At 42.0% G+C, this 19,012-nt stretch overlaps 1 protein-coding gene across 1 annotated transcript in view; it reads left to right on the forward strand.

Annotated features, from left to right (window-relative positions):
* The window catches only part of ESR2 (estrogen receptor 2), a 70,478-nt gene extending 57,181 nt beyond the window's left edge, over nt 1–13,297 (forward strand). The window contains exon 8 of the mRNA XM_089523625.1: nt 12,073–13,297. Within this exon, the coding sequence (XP_089379751.1) occupies nt 12,073–12,250 (178 nt within the window). The 3' untranslated portion in view covers nt 12,251–13,297. The remainder of the gene's footprint in view (nt 1–12,072) is intronic.
* Nucleotides 13,298–19,012: the final 5,715 nt, after the last annotated feature.

Consider the following 19,012-nt stretch of genomic DNA (forward strand, 5'->3'; position numbering starts at 1 on the left):
GAATTTCTGTTGCATTTTAAAAATAAAATGAATGAGATAACTGTTATCTCTTCCTGAAGCATTAAACCTTCACATTCAGAATATTTGCTTAGAAAATAAAAGGCCTAGTTCAACTTGCTGTGATATGGCCCAATCCCAAGGCCAGCAACGAAAATACCTCCCACAGTCCTTCCAGGAAAAAGAAAAAGTATCAAGCTGTTTTATGAGAATAATTTATTCTCTCTCTCTCTCTCTCTCTCTCTTGTTTTGTTTTTGTTTTTTTGCAGTCTCAGACTCCCAGCATCCCCGGTCATTGGGTTTCATTTTAATTCAGATAATTTTTTTGGCCCAAAATGGCTGAAAAACAGCAAACCAACAGTCCTAATAAACATCAAATCATTGTTCCTGGAATGGCAGTTTGCCCTTATGTGCCCCCATAGAAAAAGTCGTGACCAGAAATGAGTTCTCATTGCAATTTTTGTCTGGTGTGGTCCACCATGGAGTCAAAAATAGTCTCCCTTCAAACTTTGTGCATGTGCTAGAGCTGTGATAAATCACCAGTAAAACAATAACAAGTACATTTCTGTACCTCTTATCAGTGCACTTAAGCACTCCCTAAGTGTTTACAAAGTGTAAGGTAATTGCCCCCAACTAGCTGGGTACTCATTTAGCGACCTTGGAAGGATGCAAGCCTGAGTCCAGCTTGAGCCCCTAGGTTGGTATTGAACTCACAACCATAATTCCATTGCTATGTAGTGTCTCCCAATCCAATTTCCACTTAACTGGGCAGCAACCACTGCCCAAAGGCTCTGTTCAAAGCAACTAATTGATGGTCCCTCCCAGAAGCATCATTAGGGGAGTGCAAGGGGTGCGGACCACACTGGGGGTGTCACAGTGGGATGGTACACCCAGAGGGACTGACGTGTCTACTGGGCAAGTGAGAAAGGGTGTTGCCTCCCTTTCCCGCTCACCCAGTAGCTGCAACAGACCCTAAATGGGCCCTCCAGAGGCTACAAACTTCCTACCTCAGCAGTGGCAGCTGCTTGGAGGTCAGTGCCTTCAGGTCCAGTGCAGCTGCTGGCAGATCAGCCATGCTGGACATTGAATGAGCACTCCAGATGTCACATCACCACCCTGTCAGCAGAAGTTTGGGCAGCTGAGCAGCTGGGGGCGGGGGGAAGAAAGACAGTTTATCCCCCCCACTGCACCAGGAGACACCAACCTCAGCGACGCTACTGGTCCCACCCTTCCTGTGTGCTATTTCTAGTGAGATAGCCAAAAGCAGGATCACTGCTGCCGTTCCCCCTCCTGTCAGATCGTTCATGCACCAGTCAGCTGCTTCTCAATTGACAAGGGAAGAAATTCCCATTGATCAAAGCAGCTGTTGCCCAGGAAGTGAACATTAGGGGACTTTCATGGTCCCTACATTTCTCCTGAACTCTAGAATAGATAGGGATTGTGAATACAAAATGATTACAATTGCAAAACTCTGAGTCACACATTCGTAGCTGCCTTAGTCTTTATTTTATTTTATTTTTTGCCTACCACCTAAATTATAGCAGTATTACTTTTGGAAGAGCCTTCCATAAATAGACAGCCACAGCCAAGAAAGCCTTGTAGATTTTCTTCGTATGACTTCATGGAAGAAATATGTTGGAGAAGGCCATGGTGGATGGTGTTTAAGATATTAGGGCCCGTTACAGACGGGCTCTTCCGGCGCCCCCGTCATGTGCTAGGGGTTGGCCGAGGACCTAGCGTCCACACCGGCCTCACCCCTAGCACGTGACGAAGGTGTAAAGATGGCGGCGCCCTATACACACGGGCGCCGCCATCTTTACGTGCTGGATGCATAGCATCCACACGTCGCGCACCGGATGTGACGCTGCGAGTATGCGAGTAGCGCCTTGTGGCGTCTCATCCAGGGCAGAAGAAGAAGCACCATTTCGGTGCTTCTTCTTTGCTGCGTCCGGGAACTGCGCGGTTTGGATGCTGCGGTTCCCGGACGCAGCAACCAGCAGTGGCGCGAGACTGCCCCTTCTGGGAGGTCTGTAACGCGCCTAAGCCTGTATTGGTCCACTGAGCTGGAGAGGCAGGGCATCCCAGGAAATACAGCACTGGATTTTGGCTGAGATCCTATATCAAGGAGATGGAATCTAACTTTACACTCATGGAGTTATGTGATGTTTGTGCATGGGTGAACTGCAACACTGCACACCTGATTGTGCAAACATGCATGATTGCAATCTGTAAGTGTAGTGTGCATGTATAATGCACAGTGGCACCTGATGTACAAGGCATCACATGTTCCCCTCTGCTTTTGCTACGTCAACTGAATATGGCACTTGACTATGGCAAATAAATAAATAAAATAGAACCACATGTGTAATGGAACGTATATGTGCATAAGTCACTAATAGGATGCCAGCCTATTTTTATTATTTTGATCCAGCAAGCTAATCATAGAATCATCAAATCATAAAGCTGGAAGAGATCCCAAGGGCCATCCAGCCCAACCCCCTGCCATGCAGGAAATCCAAATCGAAGCATCCCCAACAGATGGCTATCCAGCCTCTGTTTAAAACCCTCCAAAGAAGGAGACTCCACCACTCTCTGAAGAAGTGTGTTCCACTGTTGAACAGCTCTTACTCTCAGGCAACTCCACCTAATGTTGCGCTGGAATCTCTTTTCCTGTAGCTTTCTTCCATTGTTCAATGTTCTAGTCTCTGGAGCAGCAGAAAACAAGTTTGCTCTATCTTCAATGTGACACCCCTTCAAATACTTAAATAGGGCTATCATAGCACCTCTTAACTTTCTCTTCTCCAGGCTAAACTTCCCCAGCTCCCTAGGTTGTTTCTCATAGGGCATGGTTTCCAGACCCTTCACCATTTTGGTCACCCTCCTTTGGACACGCTCCAGTTTCTCCACATCCTTTTTAAATTGTGGTGCCCAGAACTGAACACAATATTCCAGGTGGGGCCTGCCCAGAGCAGAATAGAGTGGCACTATTATTTCCCTTGATCTAGACACTATACTTTTATTGATGCAGCCTAAAATTGCATTGGCCTTTTTAGCTGTCGCATCACATTGTTGACTCATATTCAACTTGTGGTCTGCTTGGACTCCTAGATCCCTTTCACACGTAGTTTCATTCAGCCAGGTGTCCCCCATCCTATATCTGTGCATTTTATTTTTACGCCGTAAGTGCAGTACCTTACATTTCTCCATGTTGAATTTCATTTTGTTAGTTTTGGCCCAGCTTTCTAGTCCATTCAGATCATTTTGAATTTTGATCTTGTCCTCTGGAGTATCGGCTATTCCTCCTAATTAGGTGTCATCTGCAAACTTGATGAGTATGCCCCAATTCTGTCATCCAAGTCATTGATAAAGATGTTGAATAACACTGGGCCCAGGACAGAGCCCTGTGGGACCCCATTGGTCACTTCTCTCCAGGATGAAAAGGTGCCATTGTTGAGCACCCTTTGGCTTCCGCCGGTCAACCAATTACAAATCCACCTTAGTCTTACATTTTTGTTGTTGTTGTTGTTTTAAGTTGCTATAATCTGAAGAAAAAGTTTCTCTGTTTTAGTCTTTCCAAAACACTTGAAAGAATGCCTATTGTTTGCTGAACACAATTCTCCCCAGGAAAAAAATAATTTGTTTTAGCAGGTTACCCATGATTCTTCTCTGTTTTTAAAAGGGAAATCTCATGCACAACCTCCTAGAGCAATTATTTATGCTTTGATGGTGATGAAAGTCCACTCTGTAACTGTGTTAACATGTTGACCTGGCACTGGAAATTTTATCATTACTTTTTAAGTCAACCCATTAAAAAGATTGAGTCATTATGCAGAAGTCGCCTAAGGAATATTGATTTTTCCAATAGTGAAGACAGGAAACAGAGCAAGCCAGGTTTTGACTTATTTGATTCAATAATAATAGAAGTTACTACTCTTTTCATTAACCCAGTTTCTGTCTGGCTGGAGATACTTTTATAAACTGTGGACTTGCAGAAGCATTGTGAAAACATTAAGGGCAGTTCTTGCTTCAAACAAGCTTGTAAGGTGAATGTAAAAACCTACTTTGGCCAAAATGTTCATTGGCATTACAAATACTCCCCTTCTACTTTATCACTTGTATGAAGAGTAATGAAGTGTTAAAATAATCATGTTGGAAAGGCCCAAATCAAGTTAAGCCTCATGTTTGAAAATGGCTTTAAATACCATCTGTGAGGTTTTTAAACAGTGGTTAGATGGCCAGATGGTTAGATATTGCTTCAACTAAGTGGTCCCTGCATTGGTAAGGGACTGGGTTAAATCAGTGATTCCCAAATTTTGGTCCTCCATGTGTTTTGGACTTCAACTCCCAGAAGCCCCAGCCAGTTTGCTCAACAGTCAGGAATTCTCAGAGCTGAAGTCCAGAACATCTGGAGAACTAATGTTTGGGAATCACTGGACTAAATGGCCCTTGAGGTACCTTTGTGGTCTGTCCTGTAGTAAAGTAGAATATGCATAGTAGGAGCTATATACACAGCAAAATGTGGGAGGATAACATTAACTGTGACACTTGAAGGAACACCTCTCTATATACCTAACCAAGAATTTAGGTCTGTTGGAGGGGCCCTCCTATGTTTCCCACTTATAGGGGTATACATTCTGGGAGAACATGAGACACAGCCTTCTCTGTGGTGGCACCCCAGTTCTGGAATATCCTCCCTTGGAGGACTGATTACTGCCAGTGTTGGTATCGTTTTGGAGCCAAGTGAAAAACTGGCTTTTTAAAATTAAAGCTTTTGGGCATATTTGGCTGTCCATGTGCTATAGATGCACTACTTTAAATTGTGGTAGAATTCAGAGACATACAGCCATATTAGTCTGGAATATCAATATGCAAAGGGATCTTGTAGCACCTTTGAGAATAATTATGGAGATGAAGTTGTAGCATAAGCTTATTGTAGGTCTGAGGAAGTTGACCAAGGGGCCATCCCTACTTGCAGTTTAAAGCAATTCCTGATTTGTCCTTGCTCCGTTTTGGAAATCAATTCCAAAAGGTCCCTTGTTCCCACTGTGAAAGGGGATTTTTTTCTTACACCTGTGTAATTGTGCTTTTTGTCACAATTGTTGTTCCCACTGGTAGTGCCGCTTTCAAATTCCCCTGTCAATCATATGTGATGTCAGCGGCAGCCTGGGCAGCCTGACTTGGAAATTTGGGGGGGGGGGGGGAGGCTGAGAGAGTGTAACAAGGAAGGGTCAGAGCAGGGGGGGAAAAGGCAATGGAGGCGAGGTCAGGGAAGGAGCAGGCCAGGGAACAAGAAGGAGGCGAGGCCGGGGAAGGAGGGAAAGCTGAGGAGGCAAGGCTGGGGAATGAGAAGGAGGTGAGGTCAGGGAACGAAAACGAGACGATGCCGGGGAAGGAGCCAGGGACAGAAGATGGAGGACTATGTTTTTAAAAAAAATAAAATAAAATTTATTGAATTTTTGATAGATTGTTTTTGCAACTACTTGCAAAGTTGCAAAATCAATCTATCGCATATTCAATCAATTTTATTTTATTTTTTAAAAAGTACAAAAGGCAGCACTGAGAGGGGGGGAAATGGTGGATCTGTCAAAACGGAGGAGGGATGGTAAACACCCCTCTGCCATAGTCCCTCCACTCCAGAATGAATTAATTCTGATCTGTCGTTCCCACTTATTGAACTCGCTTCAGAATTGATTCTTCTGAAAAGGACCGCATAGAAGCTACTCTCTGAAAAAAATGGTTTTGCTTTTGCCTCGCTTCATTGCGATTGCAATCAATTGCACCAGGAACAGAACCAGTTTCAAATGGAAATGAGGGTTATATAATTTGATTGGCAATTCACTGTATTTCATAGTGTGAATGAGCCCCAAGTCTACAAAAGCTCATGCTACAACATTTTCTACATCGTTAGTCTCAAAGGTGCTACAAGATCCCCTTTGCATACTGGTATTTTAAACCATGTTAACCAGTTTTAAATTGTTTGGCTTTTAGTTGATAAATGATTTTAATACATATATTTGTCTTATTATTATTTATTTAAATTGGTTTTATTGTAAGCCCTGAGATCTTTGGATACAGGATGTGATATAATATTTTAAATAAATTAATGCCCCTAAAGTAAGAAAATTAGCACACTGGGGAAGAAGGCTGTAGCCCAGCACTCTTTGCTGTGATCATGTTCTGCCATCAAAGTATGTTTCCACTCATGGGAAGATTCAGAAACACATTAGAAAAGGAAGTCCTTTAATCTTGGCAACACCATTCTTCCTTGTTTATGCTGAGGATGCTAAGTCTGTAGATCCAATTCTACATGGCTAATGTTTGACACGTGATTGCTGTTTTGTGCCAGTTATCACTCCGTGGTGGGGAGTAAGTTCACTGTTCATTTGAGTCTTCAGAGAGGATTGGCAGCAAGATGCATGAGAACAGATGGATCAACCATTAAAGGTCAAACTACATGCAGTCGGTTCAGCGTGTATTTAGAAGAGCTGCTCCCTCAAGTGGTAAAAGCTGTCATCTTAACATAGCACATACATGTTTACATACATTACACTTAGTGTGTTTTCTTTCACGATTGGTCTTGGAAGGTAAATGTAAGCCTAATTTGCAAGTCAGATTGGTGGGCATGCAGCTTTGAGGAAGGAAAAATAGGCTTATTGCAGGGTGAGTGTGAAATATAAAGCAGAGGCGACATGAGTAAATGCTTAGTGGATGATGAAGTTTCTGTTCGTTTTCAGGAGCAAATAACAGTTGGACAGGTACACTTTTTCATGTTATTGTCCTCATATTGCACTTTCCACTGTGACCTGGTAACAACTGTTTGAAAATATACAGCATTTGTGCATTTTCTTCAGCATTTGTTGCTTGTTGTCTGCCCTCAAGTCATTTCCAACTTGTGGCGACCCTTTCATGGGGTTTTCTTGGCAGGTTTCTTTGGAGGGGGTTTGCCGTTGCCATCCTCTGAGGCTGAGAGTGTGCAGCTTGCCCAAGGCCACCCAATGGGTTTCATGGTCGAGTCGGGATTGGAGCCCTGTTCCCCAGAGTCCTAGTCCAACACTCAAACCACAATGCTATGCTGGCTCCTTCAGCTTTACTTTCTCTCTATTGTATTAGTCCATGTTTCTCTATACAGCCCCTGCCCAGCCACAGGGAATAGAAATAACCAAAGCACTCTGCATGGGCTAGCCTACATGTTTAGAAAAACTATGTGACGCAGCCTGTCTTGGGAAGTGGAGGAATTAATGCATTTTTGAAAAAGAAATTCCACACCAAAAACTTCCTGCCCCTTGGAGTAGGAAACGTTTATTTCTTGAGATTGTCACACCTGCTAGGAAGGCTAATGAATTCTCATGCCTTCAGACATCTTTCCAGTTCCATCAGGATAAGGTTGTCATGATGCAGGACATCACCTGCTTGTCCTGAACGATGACATAAGACATAAGTTGTAGCCACACTGCAGAATTAAAGCAGCTTGACACCACTTTGACTGCCATGGCTCCATCCTGTGGAATCCTGGGATTTTTAGTTTGGTGAGGCACCAAAGCACTCTCACAGACCAGGCTGAATACCTCACCAAACTACAAATCCCAAGATTTCACAGAATGGCGTCATGGCAATTAAGGTGGTGTCAAACTGCTTTTTAATTCTGCACTGGATACAGCCATCCATAGTCTTCCTGGTGTTTTTGTCTAATCTGACATAGAAAGTGTTGGTACAGCTCTATACACTGGCAGTGGAGTTCTATTCCTCCCCTCAATGTCCTAGTAAGTGTAGTGTCTAGATCAAGGGAAGTAATAGTGCCAGTCTATTCTGCTTAGGTCAGGCCTCAAATGGAACACCATGTCCATTTCTCTGCCACAATTCAAAAAGGATGTTGACAAGCTGGAGCATGTCCAAAGAAGGGCAACCAAAATGGTGAAAGGTTTGGAAACCATGTCCTATGAGAAGAAACTTAGGGAGCTGGGTATATTTAGCCTGCAGAAGAGAAGTTTAAGAGAGGATGTGATAGCCATGTTTAAATATTTGAAGGGATGTCATATTGAGGATGGAACAAGTAAGTTTTCTGCTGTTCCAGAGACTAGGGCATGGAGCAATGGATTTAAACTACAGGGAAAGAGATTCCACTTAAGTATTAGGAAGAACCTCCTGGTGGTAAGAACTATTGAACAATGGAATATGTTTCTGCTTCAGAGAGTGGTGTAGTCTCCTTCTTTGGAGGCTTTTAAACAGAGGCTGGATGGCCATCTGTCGCAGGTGCTTAGATTGTGTATTCCTGGATTACCTTTGCAGTCTCTTCCAGCTCTATATTTCTATGATTCTAAGCCAATTAAGGAATAACTCCAATCATTTCCATATGGAAAATGAAACTACCTTTGTGGCCCATGCGGACGCTAAACTGAATAAAATAGGAACAGATCTTATGGTCTTCTCTTTGTTCCATTATTTTGTTCCTCTTCTCTTTCTTCTTTTTTGAATTGGAGAGCACCTAAGCAAAATCTCTCTCTTTTGTAGAGTGGTTAGCATTAACGTGCTGTAGAAATGGCATCAATATATCTTTTAGCAATGATGTGCAAATTGGAGCTGGGACATGGCTGCTGGTATTGGAAAAGTTGAAACAGTGCACTCAAGGATCCCTCAAAAATCAGAGCATCTAAGTTGCAAGGCTAGTCTTACCATTAGCCAGAATGAGGCATCTGCCTTAGACAACAACTAATATGAGTGGTTGTTGTTTTAGGCATTCAAGTCAATCCTAATTTATGGCAACCCTATCATAGGGTTTTCTTGGCAATACAGTAGGCCCTTGGTGTCTGCTGGGGGTTTGATTCCAGGATGTTCCATAACCTTTTATGATCTATGCAGTCAAAAACTTGGCTATATTCTATAAAGTACATGCTGATTTTCTTTTGAAATTCCTTGGTGTGCTCTATTAACCACTGTATATTTGCAATATGGTCCCTAGTGCCTCTTCCTTTCCTCAACCCTGCTTGAACCTCTGGGATTTCTCTGTCCATGTATGGTTGGAGTCTGTGTTGACAAATTTTGAGCAGAATTTTGCTTGCATGAGAGGTTAGAGCTATGGTCCTATAGTTGTTGCAGTCTTTTGTGTCTCCTTGTGTATGGGGAGGTATATGAATAGTTTCCCATCTGTTCGCCATCATTTTGTTTTCCATATCTGTTGACATATGTAGGTTAACACTGGTGCTGATTCTGTCAGTGTGGATGGAAGCAGTTCGACTGGAATATCATCTGTTCTTGGTGATTAATTTGTATCCATTTCTCTAATTGTAGCTTTCAACTCTCTTTTTAGGATTTGGGTTCATCTTCATGTGGCTCTTTGATCCATGTGTCCTTCATTTTGTTATCCTTTTATATTGTTTTTCTATGTTTTGCATCAAATGTCTTTTTATTCCTTCCTGGTCTTGAAATATGTTATTTTTATTGTCATAGAGTATCCCAGTTCTTGGTTTGAATTTCCCTTTGATTTCCCGGATCTTGTGGAACTGATCTCTTGTTTTTCCCATTTTGTTGTTGTCTTTTATCTATCTGCATTGATCATTGTAGTATTTGTTTTCTCTTTTTGCACCAGTCATTGAACTGTAGCATTCATGGTTCTGAGTTTGTTCCTGTCTCCCTTTTGGTCTGCTTCTCTTATTTCTTTTACTGCTTTTAGTGTTTTATCTGTCACCCATGATTCCTTCTCTTTCTTTTTGACTAGTGTCTGTCTGCCTTCTTCTTTTATAGCTTCTGACCATAATTCTTCTGGTTCATGGTCTATTGTATTTAGTAGAGCAAATCATTTCCTTATATTATCAATAAATTCTGTTGAAATATTGTTTAGATCAAATTTTGGTATGATGAGCAGTTCTGTCCTCTTCTTAAATTTTACTCTTATTCTTGATATAAGTAATTCATGATCTGTATCATAGTCAGCACCTGGTATAGTCTTGGCCAAAAAGGGACATTGGCTCTTACCTGTGATATGTCCATTTCCAGTAGATAAGACCCCACATCCTGTAATTTGGTTTATGCTCCTCCCACTCACTGCAATAGGCAGGAAGTAAAAAGAGAAACCTTCTGGTGACTCCACGTGGTGGAGCTAACCCTAGAAGGCCAGTCTTGTCCTGCCTATCACTCCTGTAGGATGTCTTTGCGGTTGCTCTGCAACTTCTTCACTACAGCCACTCCATTCCTTTCCTTCTCTTCGTTTCTCTTTCTGTCTTGGAAGCATGAAGAAAGACTTAATATGGTAAGGGCTCCCAGGATTGGAGAAAGGTCTTGGCTTTGCCAATGACTCTCCCTGTCCTCCAGAGCAGCCCCCTTTCATGGTGGGAGCACAGGAGATTTCTGCAGGCAGCTTTGCAGCACATGGGAGCCGTGGGAACAGATGGTGAGGGGTATCCCCTCCATGTCTCTGTTTCTCCACATCACCTCTGCCCAGCCCATTTATGGCCAGGGATCAGTCAGGAAACTGGCCAGAAGTTATGGAAACTTCTCAGCATCTCTGCCCAGCCTGTTTAGGACCAGGGTTCAGAGGACTGGCCAGCCAAAAGCCATGGCAAAGAGTTTCTCTGCATCACCTCTGCCCAGCCTGAAACAGGGCCAAGGTCAGAGAGACAAGCCAGCCAAAAGACACAGGAAAAGGGGTGAGTACCAGGGGCCCTCTCTCTCCAGCCACCAAGGAACCTTTGCCAGATCTAATGCCCTTGCTCAAGGCAGGGATTGCTAGGGGTCCCCTGCCATTGCCGCTGCAGGCACTATGCCTAGCATAAGGTTTGGGACTCTGCTAGGAGGTCAGATGGGGGGGGGATAAGCTCTTGGTCTCCCCCTTTCTTCCCATCTCTGGACCCAATGGCACCCAGGACCCCAACAGTATTGGGAGATCCTATTGCAGCCTGAGGAACACATGGTAGTGTTGCCAGGGCTTCTGCACATTCCCTTTTGATTCTTATAATGAGATGAAAGTGTCATCTTTCGGCCTCTGAGGGAGAGAGAAGGCTGGCCCAGTACCATCAGGGGCTAGCCTGAAGAAGAAGAGCCCTCCCTCCGGTCCATCTGCCTTGGTCCAGGCCTCAGAGGGAGAGAAGAATGCTGGACCTGATTCCCTCCCCCCCCTCACCATTCCCTTCTCCTTTTGTGTCGTGTCTTTTAGATTGTAAGCCTGTGGGCAGGGAACTGTCTGTTATCCCCTCTATTGTAAACCGCTCGGATTCCCAGTGATTGGGCTGTATATAAATAAAGCCTATTATTATTATTATTATTATTATTATTATTATTATTATTATTATGGTGTGAAAGGCGGCAAAGGATGGAGCTTCTCCATCTTTTGCTTCTGATTATATAATCTATTTGGTTTTTCCATCTGGTGATATCTATGTGTATAGCCTTCTCTTAGGTTGTATGAAAAAGGTGTTTGCAATGAATAGATTGTTGGCTTCACAGAAATCTATCAGATACTCGCCTCTTTTGTTTCTTTTACCTAATCCGAATCTACCTACTGTTTTTGATTCCTCTTCACTTCCAACTTTGGCATTTCAGTCGCCTGTGATCAGCTTAATGTCCTGTGTCTTCCACATGGTATTGTACCCACTAAACTACTTCATCAGTGTAACAGAAGAGAGTGCCTTGCCATCTCAACATGAAAGGGGAAAGTGCCATGTGATTTACCTAAGGCAGTGTAACATCTTGGGTCGTCCCTGCTTAGATGTAACAGAGATAAAATGTTGACACTGTCACTGTCTCTGCTATGTGCTTCCTACTTCCTGAACATCTGCTGTTGCTGCTGTTGTTGTTACATGCCTTCAAGTGACTTTTGATGACCCTAAGGTGAACGTATTGTGGGAATTTTCTTGCCAAGGTTTTTTTGGAAGGAGTTTGTCTTTGTCTGTCTCTGAGGCTGTATGTAACTTGCTGAAGGTCACCCAGTGGGTTTCTTGGACTGAGTGGGGATTGAAATCCTGGTCTCCATAGTCATAGTCCAATGCTCAAACCACCAGGCCACTCTAGCTCTCTAGAGCATTTCTTGATAAGAGTGTTTCAAAGGCCTAGCACCTCTTTCTGACCTGTTTGCTTTCTTTACAGCAACAAAGGGATGGAGCACCTTCTTAGCATGAAGTGTAAGAACGTTGTCCCTGTCTACGATTTGTTACTGGAAATGCTCAACGCTCACACTGTCCGAAGTCACAGGAAAACATCAATTTCCAATCTTGAGATTAGCCCATCAGAACAAACAGAGACTACAGATGACACGCAACTGTGATTTTGCAACAGAGACTTCAGATGGAGCACAACTGTGATTTCACAGTGAAGGAGAAATCCAGGAAAGTACAAAGAAAACATATCAAGATTGAAAATAGAGGTATTTGGGTAGGTGGTTGTTTTTTAAAGAAGGCACCAGTATCTTGATTTCTCTTTTGAAACTTCTGTGATTTTTATAGGACATATACAAATCTTTTTAATGCTGCTTTGCCTTGTCATCTCTTACCGTCCTAAAACAGCCTCATGAGGTTGAAATGGCACAGCCTGCCTCTTAGTCTGGCTTTGTCAAAAGTTGCACTTCTGGAGTGCCTTCTAGAGGAGACTGTTGAAGCGCCATATGAGCCTTAAGTTTCATGGTACCTTACCTGGATGACAGAGAAGTGTTGTTTTTGCTGCTTTTCTTTTTAAAAAAGCGGGAAAGTTGTACTGAGCGCCTAGGATCCCACTGCAAAAATCAAGTGGGGGCAGAAAATAGAAGCAACTTCTATCAAGTAACTGAATGGTTTTGTACATTGCTTTCCATCAGTGCTTCATTATACATATCATTCTGTACAATACAGCACGTCAGGAGGATCCTGTGCCCATTAGAAATGTGTGCTTTTCAGCTTCTTAACTGCAAAGACATGAATATGTTTCCCTTTTGTGCAAACCCACTTGCACTAAGTATGGGAGCATGGAAAATTTGGTCCTATTTAACTGAAAGGCCTTGGCCTGGAGAGCTTGTATATTGATGCATTTTGACAATGTGGACTAGAAATGTTCTTTTTTTAAAAAAAGCCCTGTTTTGTATTGAGTGCTGGTAAATCTCTGTGTGCAAACATCTGGGTGGGCATTTTTGTTTCCTGCTATAAGCTAACGCTGTGTATTGCCACTGGCACAAAGGAATTGTTTACTGTGAATATTGAGAATTTGTGAATAATGATTTCATGTTTTCATTATGCAGGATCAATATTACTGTGGTGATTTTAATACTGAATAAGGAGGAACATTTATCTATAAATGTATTCGTCCCAAAGGAGTAAAAATGCAGCATAGGAGATAAACTGACCCTTGGTGGAACAATTCATTGATATAGCTGTGTCAGTCTGTAGAATCAGTCTGTAGAGAGATCTTGTAGCACCTTTGAGACCAACTGAAAGAAAGAAGTTGGCAGCATGAGCTTTCATAGACTTCAGTCTACTTCCTTAAATGCATCTGAGGAAGTAGACTTTAGTCTACAAAAGCTCATCCTGCCAACTTCTTTCTTTCAGTTGGTCTCAAAGGTGTTACAAGCTCTCTCTACATACTTGGTGGAACCGTTAGGGAATGTCCTGGTGGTATTTTCATGCACTCCCATGTGCCAGGGTTTTAGCTGTAGTGCATACGTACATGCACACGTATAGCTCTCCCAGTAGTAAGAATTGCCTCATTCACTCTAATGGATGAGACAACTGTACACAAAAAATAGAACTGGCACAGTGTCAGGAATGCTTTGATTGAGAGTTCTTGCATGGCAGGGGGTTGGACTGGGTGGCCCTTGTGATCTCTTCCAATTCTATGATTCTCTGAACCCTGATAGTTTAAATGAATATGCAATCATGCCATATTCTGTATTCACATGAGAGCGCCCATGTCACTCTAGAGTTCATAGAGTGAACAGGAACATGTATGAATGTGTTCAGCATTTTGTGTGAAAGCACCTTGGACAAAGAAGAGAGAGCACATTTTTAGTTTTCATTGGGAAAGCTCTTTTCTGATTATGTTTGGATGCTATGGATCAGAAACTTTCTTAATGCACACAATGTCCTTATTGAGACAATGTCATTCCTGCCTGCCCCCAAAACTTCCATTCACAATGGCAATCCAGTGGCAACTGCAATTCCCTCTTTAGAATACCTTTGGTTGATGCACCTCCAGATGGGAATAAGAGGTACATTTATTGTACAACCAGATCCATGCATGGAGAGTGGCTTGGATGTGTTTGGCTCCTATACGTTGCTCCAAATGCTGGTGTACTTTTGAATCTTGAGCTGCCATTTTGTACAACCTGTTACATATTTTTAGCTCAGAGCCCAGGCAAAGGGAGGAGGACATTGTTCAGGGCAGAGCAATGGAGTCACTAAGGAGTCATCAGGTGCCCTCCTTCCCCAATAGCCCTACCATATTTTTGGAAGCATCCGTTTTCTTTCTTTCCCCTTCATTTTCTGTGTGACACAGCTTATGTCCCCAAAGGACCTGCTGGTCGGGAAGAAGGATCTATGCTTTAAATCATCATCATTTCATTCTTGTATGCAAGAATGAATATTTTTTCAAAGGTTTCCTCCTTTTTAGTGCATTTTTGGACAATTTTTCAAAATTCAGATCTTTTTTTTCTTAAAAAAATGCTTGCACACCAAAAACAATGGTTGGCCTTCCATATTTTGGGGGGTGGGATTGTTGCAGAGGTCTGTATTCACCTACTGTAGTTCCACACTTATGGTGACCCTAAGGCGATGCTATCATGGAGTTTTCTTGGCACAATTTGTTCAGCGGAGGTTTTCCATTGCCTTCCCCTGAGGCTAAGAGCATGCAACTGGTCCAAGTCACCCAGTGGGTTTCATGAGTGAGTGAGGAATTGAACTCAGGGACTCCAGAGTCGTAGTCCAACATTCAAACCACTAAGCCATGCTCCCAATGCAATCTACTTTTAATTAAAATAGAGTGGGAACAAGCAAGGACATGCTAACAGCCATGACTCTCAACATAAAATGTAGCACTTAGAAGATGCTTTTAAAAGAATCATTCAGCCAGCATGTACCCAGGCCTCCTGTAATAACCCTTTCTCAACCTCCTCATATTATTGTCATTCCATTTATAACACCTCTCCCTCCTTCATAATTTCTTTCCTTTTGCCTTCCTCTTTCTGTATAGGCTGTAATCAGGGATCATTTCACATCTTTATTAAAGTTTAGCACCTAGCATGGTATAGGCAGTGGCACCAAATCAACATTAAATAAACAACAATAGCAGTGAAATTTGCTTCTTAAACAGTTATGAATGACTTGCATTGAAGTCTCATCATGTCACTGTACACTTGATGGCTTACAGCTAATTTGTATGCATTTTGAATAGAAGGTGTCTGAAAGAGGGTAGGCTCTATCTGAAAGGAACATCTCTGGTATTTGATGGCTCATGAATACACTTTTTGTATGTATGGTCCATATGTACAAAATTGGGTGAGACATTTTATTCTCTGTCCAGTAGATTAAAATGATGGTTCTCAGCTATGAAGAACAATTTCTGACCAAAGGAAAATGATCAGCTGATCTTTATCGTGCATGATATTTTAGAAAGCCAGCAACACCTTTTAGTCTGGCTGTGATCCACCATGCATGTGTATGGAACATGGTCTCTCTGCTCTCCTAGATAACTGTAAAACCCCATGGTGCACCATCTTAGCCATTTATGGGCAAGGTGGAGGCAGGAAGAATCCAGGAGAGCAACTTCATATCTTTTCCCCCATTGCAGATGGTAAAATGGCTGCTTCCTTCCTTCTCACCCCAACCAGTAAACTGCCGTAGTAGCACCTTCAAAGCTTGGCAGCCATGTTGAGGTGTCTTGGACATCACATAACATATACGTGAATAACTCTGTGCAGCACCCAAAACCAGACATACATGCACATATATCATCAGCAAAATTCCAGATATGGTCTTTGTTACCCATGCCTATGGACAAAGATTTCTCTTTGGAAGGGTTTGAGCCTCCATATTCCTTTGGAGATCACTTACAACAGTGATATTCAATCCTAGAGGAAGGGCAGGGTGGGGAAGGCAGTGGCAATCCTCCTCTGAACAAATCTTGCCATGAAAAGCCATGATAGGGTTGCCTTAGGGTCACCATAAGTCGGAAATGTCCTGAGGGCACACAACAGCAGCAACAGCGTTTTCTTAGTGCCTCTGCTATGTAACGAAGTCTACATAAAGGCATAAAGGTGTATAACATATACCATAATAGAGGATTCTCCCATATATTTTAACATCAAAATGTGTGTGTTGCCTTTTGAAAAAGATTGAAAGGAGTGTATTAAAAACTACAGTATGAATATTTTGAAAAACATAGCAACCTAAAAGCAAATTCAAGGCCTTGGAAAATAAAATTGGTTTTTCTTGGTGTTGCAAAGGTAAAAGAGTTGGTTATTAATCCTGGGAAGCTCATTTTATAACTGCGATGTCCAGTATTCTTGCATTGCTACACGTCTCACTTCAGATGATAAGAGCAGCCAGAAGAAATCCTCTGAGGACTACTGTAATGCGCTGTCCAACTAATATGAAGGCCGATATTCCTTTAGGAACCAGGTTGCTCAACCACAAGTTTATGATTATGAAGGTAAGTGTCAGTTTGAATAGTGGCTGGGAAATAGAGTGGGAGCCAAAGATGTTCCCAAAGACACAAACCCTTTAGGGATCTAGCTATTTTTTAATCTTACAAGTCATTAAAAACACATAAGCCTCTCTGAGTTGTTTTCATGACCAGTGATTTAGCATCTCCATAAACTGCTGCTTCTGACTCTGTGTCTGCCTTGTTGGTTTTTTAAAATATATATTATTATTATTATTATTATTATTTGGTTACAGTGCTAAGCACAGGTATTTGGAAATAAGACTGTCTGAAATTAGCAGCCCTTGTTTGCACAGAAGTGAGTATTCTCTCCATTGTAAAGATTTTGCCACACATACGAACTTCATTCCATGCCAGCAGTGATAGATGTGAATCCGTGTACCTTTGCTGTTATTGGCTTTAAACCCCAAATGTTTTAAGAAGTCTTTTTTGGTGCCTTTCCAAGTATTTTGCGAAAACAAGCCAAGTTGGGGAGTGGATGAAATTAAAACCCTTCTCAGCTGCTTTCTACTAATGTAGAGTCTAGGTATTTTCTTCAGTGATGTGTTTGACAATTGTTGGCTGTACTTGATCAATAAACTGATATTCTGTAAGGTGGTTTTCTCACTGGAGTCAATATTTAGAAGTGGATTATTGCTTTGCTTTGAGTCTTTCTTTGACTCTAACAGATTGAATATTTCTTGTATTTAAACCTATGTCTGGCATCCAAGGGTACAGTTGGCCCTCCATATCCATGGATTTTTTATGCATGGATTCAAGCATCCACAGATTGAAAATATTCCAAAAAATATAAATTCCAACAAGCAAACCTTGACTTTGTCATTCTATATAAAGGACACCATTTTACTATGCCATTATATTTAATGGGACTTGAGCATCCATGGATTTTGGTATCCACGGTGAGTCCTGCAACCAAACTTTTGCAGATAACAAGTACCCACAGGGATCACTGGTGCAGAAATGTGAATGTTGACAGCCTGATATCCCAGGATCAAATCTCACCTCATCAAACAATAACAACAACAACCACAAAATGAGTCTCAAGGAAGCTATAGTCAGCCCTCCACATTTGTGGATTTCACTTTTGCTGATTTGATTATTCATAGATTTGATCTATTCTTTCTAGGAATTTCTAGGTCCTCCAGTGCAACTCTATGGTCAACGTCCACCAGAACTTGCACTGGAGGACCTAGAGATTCCTAAAGAGAACATTCTCTAGCATTTGTAGGTCTTCTAGTGCAATTCTATGATCAACGTCTGGCAGATGTTGACCATAGAGATGCACTGGAGGACCTAGAAATTCCTAGAGAGATATTCTTTTTGATTAAAACAATAGTTTTTTCATTTGCAGTTTTTTCATTTTCACAGGGGTCCTGCACTGCTATCCCCATTGAATGTGGAGGACCCACTGTATTGCATTCTCAGTCTTGATTCCCACTACCCCCTTCAACATTTCACAGATGAAAATTTGGACATGTGTGGCCAAGCAACATCAGTGTGGCCAAGATGGTGAAAGTTATTAGTGAGGAAGAACACACAAGCTAGGAGAGACTGCATTAGGTTGCTTTTGCCTGAGCCACTTTCTCCTCTCCTCTCGTCTCTTCTCTGGCCTTCCCCTCTTCTCTACTGAGTTAATTAAGGACCTTATCACACTGGGAAAATCGGGGGTTTAAACAGCAATTATCCCATGAAAATTCTGCAATTGCGATTAACATTTTCACACACATTGCAATTAAAGAGCCATTATCCCGGAAATAAACAGGCAATAAACAGCAACAATTCACGGGATTTCCCTATGAATGATTTGTTGCTGTTTATTGCCTGTTTATTCCTGGGATAATGGCACCTTAATCATGACGTTGTGTGAAAATGTTAATCGTGATTGCATGATTTTCACGGGATAATAGCTATTTTAACCCCCACTTTTCCCAGTGTGATAGGGTCCTAAGAGCAAACTGTTTTTGTACGTTGAACTCAGTTTGCAGCAACTGAACTAAGCTGAGGACAAAGGAGCAAACAGTGGGAAGATGATAGAGAAACTGGGACATTTTAAAAGCATCTGAAAAAGTGGGATGGCAGAAGATTGAGTCTGTCCCTTTCAAATCTATTTCAAACAGTGCTTTTTGTGTTTAATGTGAAAATATGATGGGGATTTTTTATGTTGGCTGTAAGGCATCTTCTGGCACGTGAAGAAATTTGCCAACTAGATATGAGTGTGAACAAGTACATGAGTATTATGATATGTAATTGTAGCTATACTTATACTTGTTGTTATCCACTTAAGTACTCTATTTTCAATCTCCTTTTAATGCACTATAAACTATGCTTTTATTACAGGGTTTGTTCTAGAGGGAAGAAAGATATTTATGCCACGGCAAGTCACTTCTATCTTCTCTTACATAAT

Source organism: Sceloporus occidentalis, unplaced genomic scaffold, assembly GCF_023333645.1.
Source record: "Sceloporus occidentalis isolate IW3139 unplaced genomic scaffold, rSceOcc1.0.p SCAF_4, whole genome shotgun sequence".
Classification (NCBI taxonomy): Eukaryota; Metazoa; Chordata; class Lepidosauria; order Squamata; family Phrynosomatidae; genus Sceloporus; species Sceloporus occidentalis.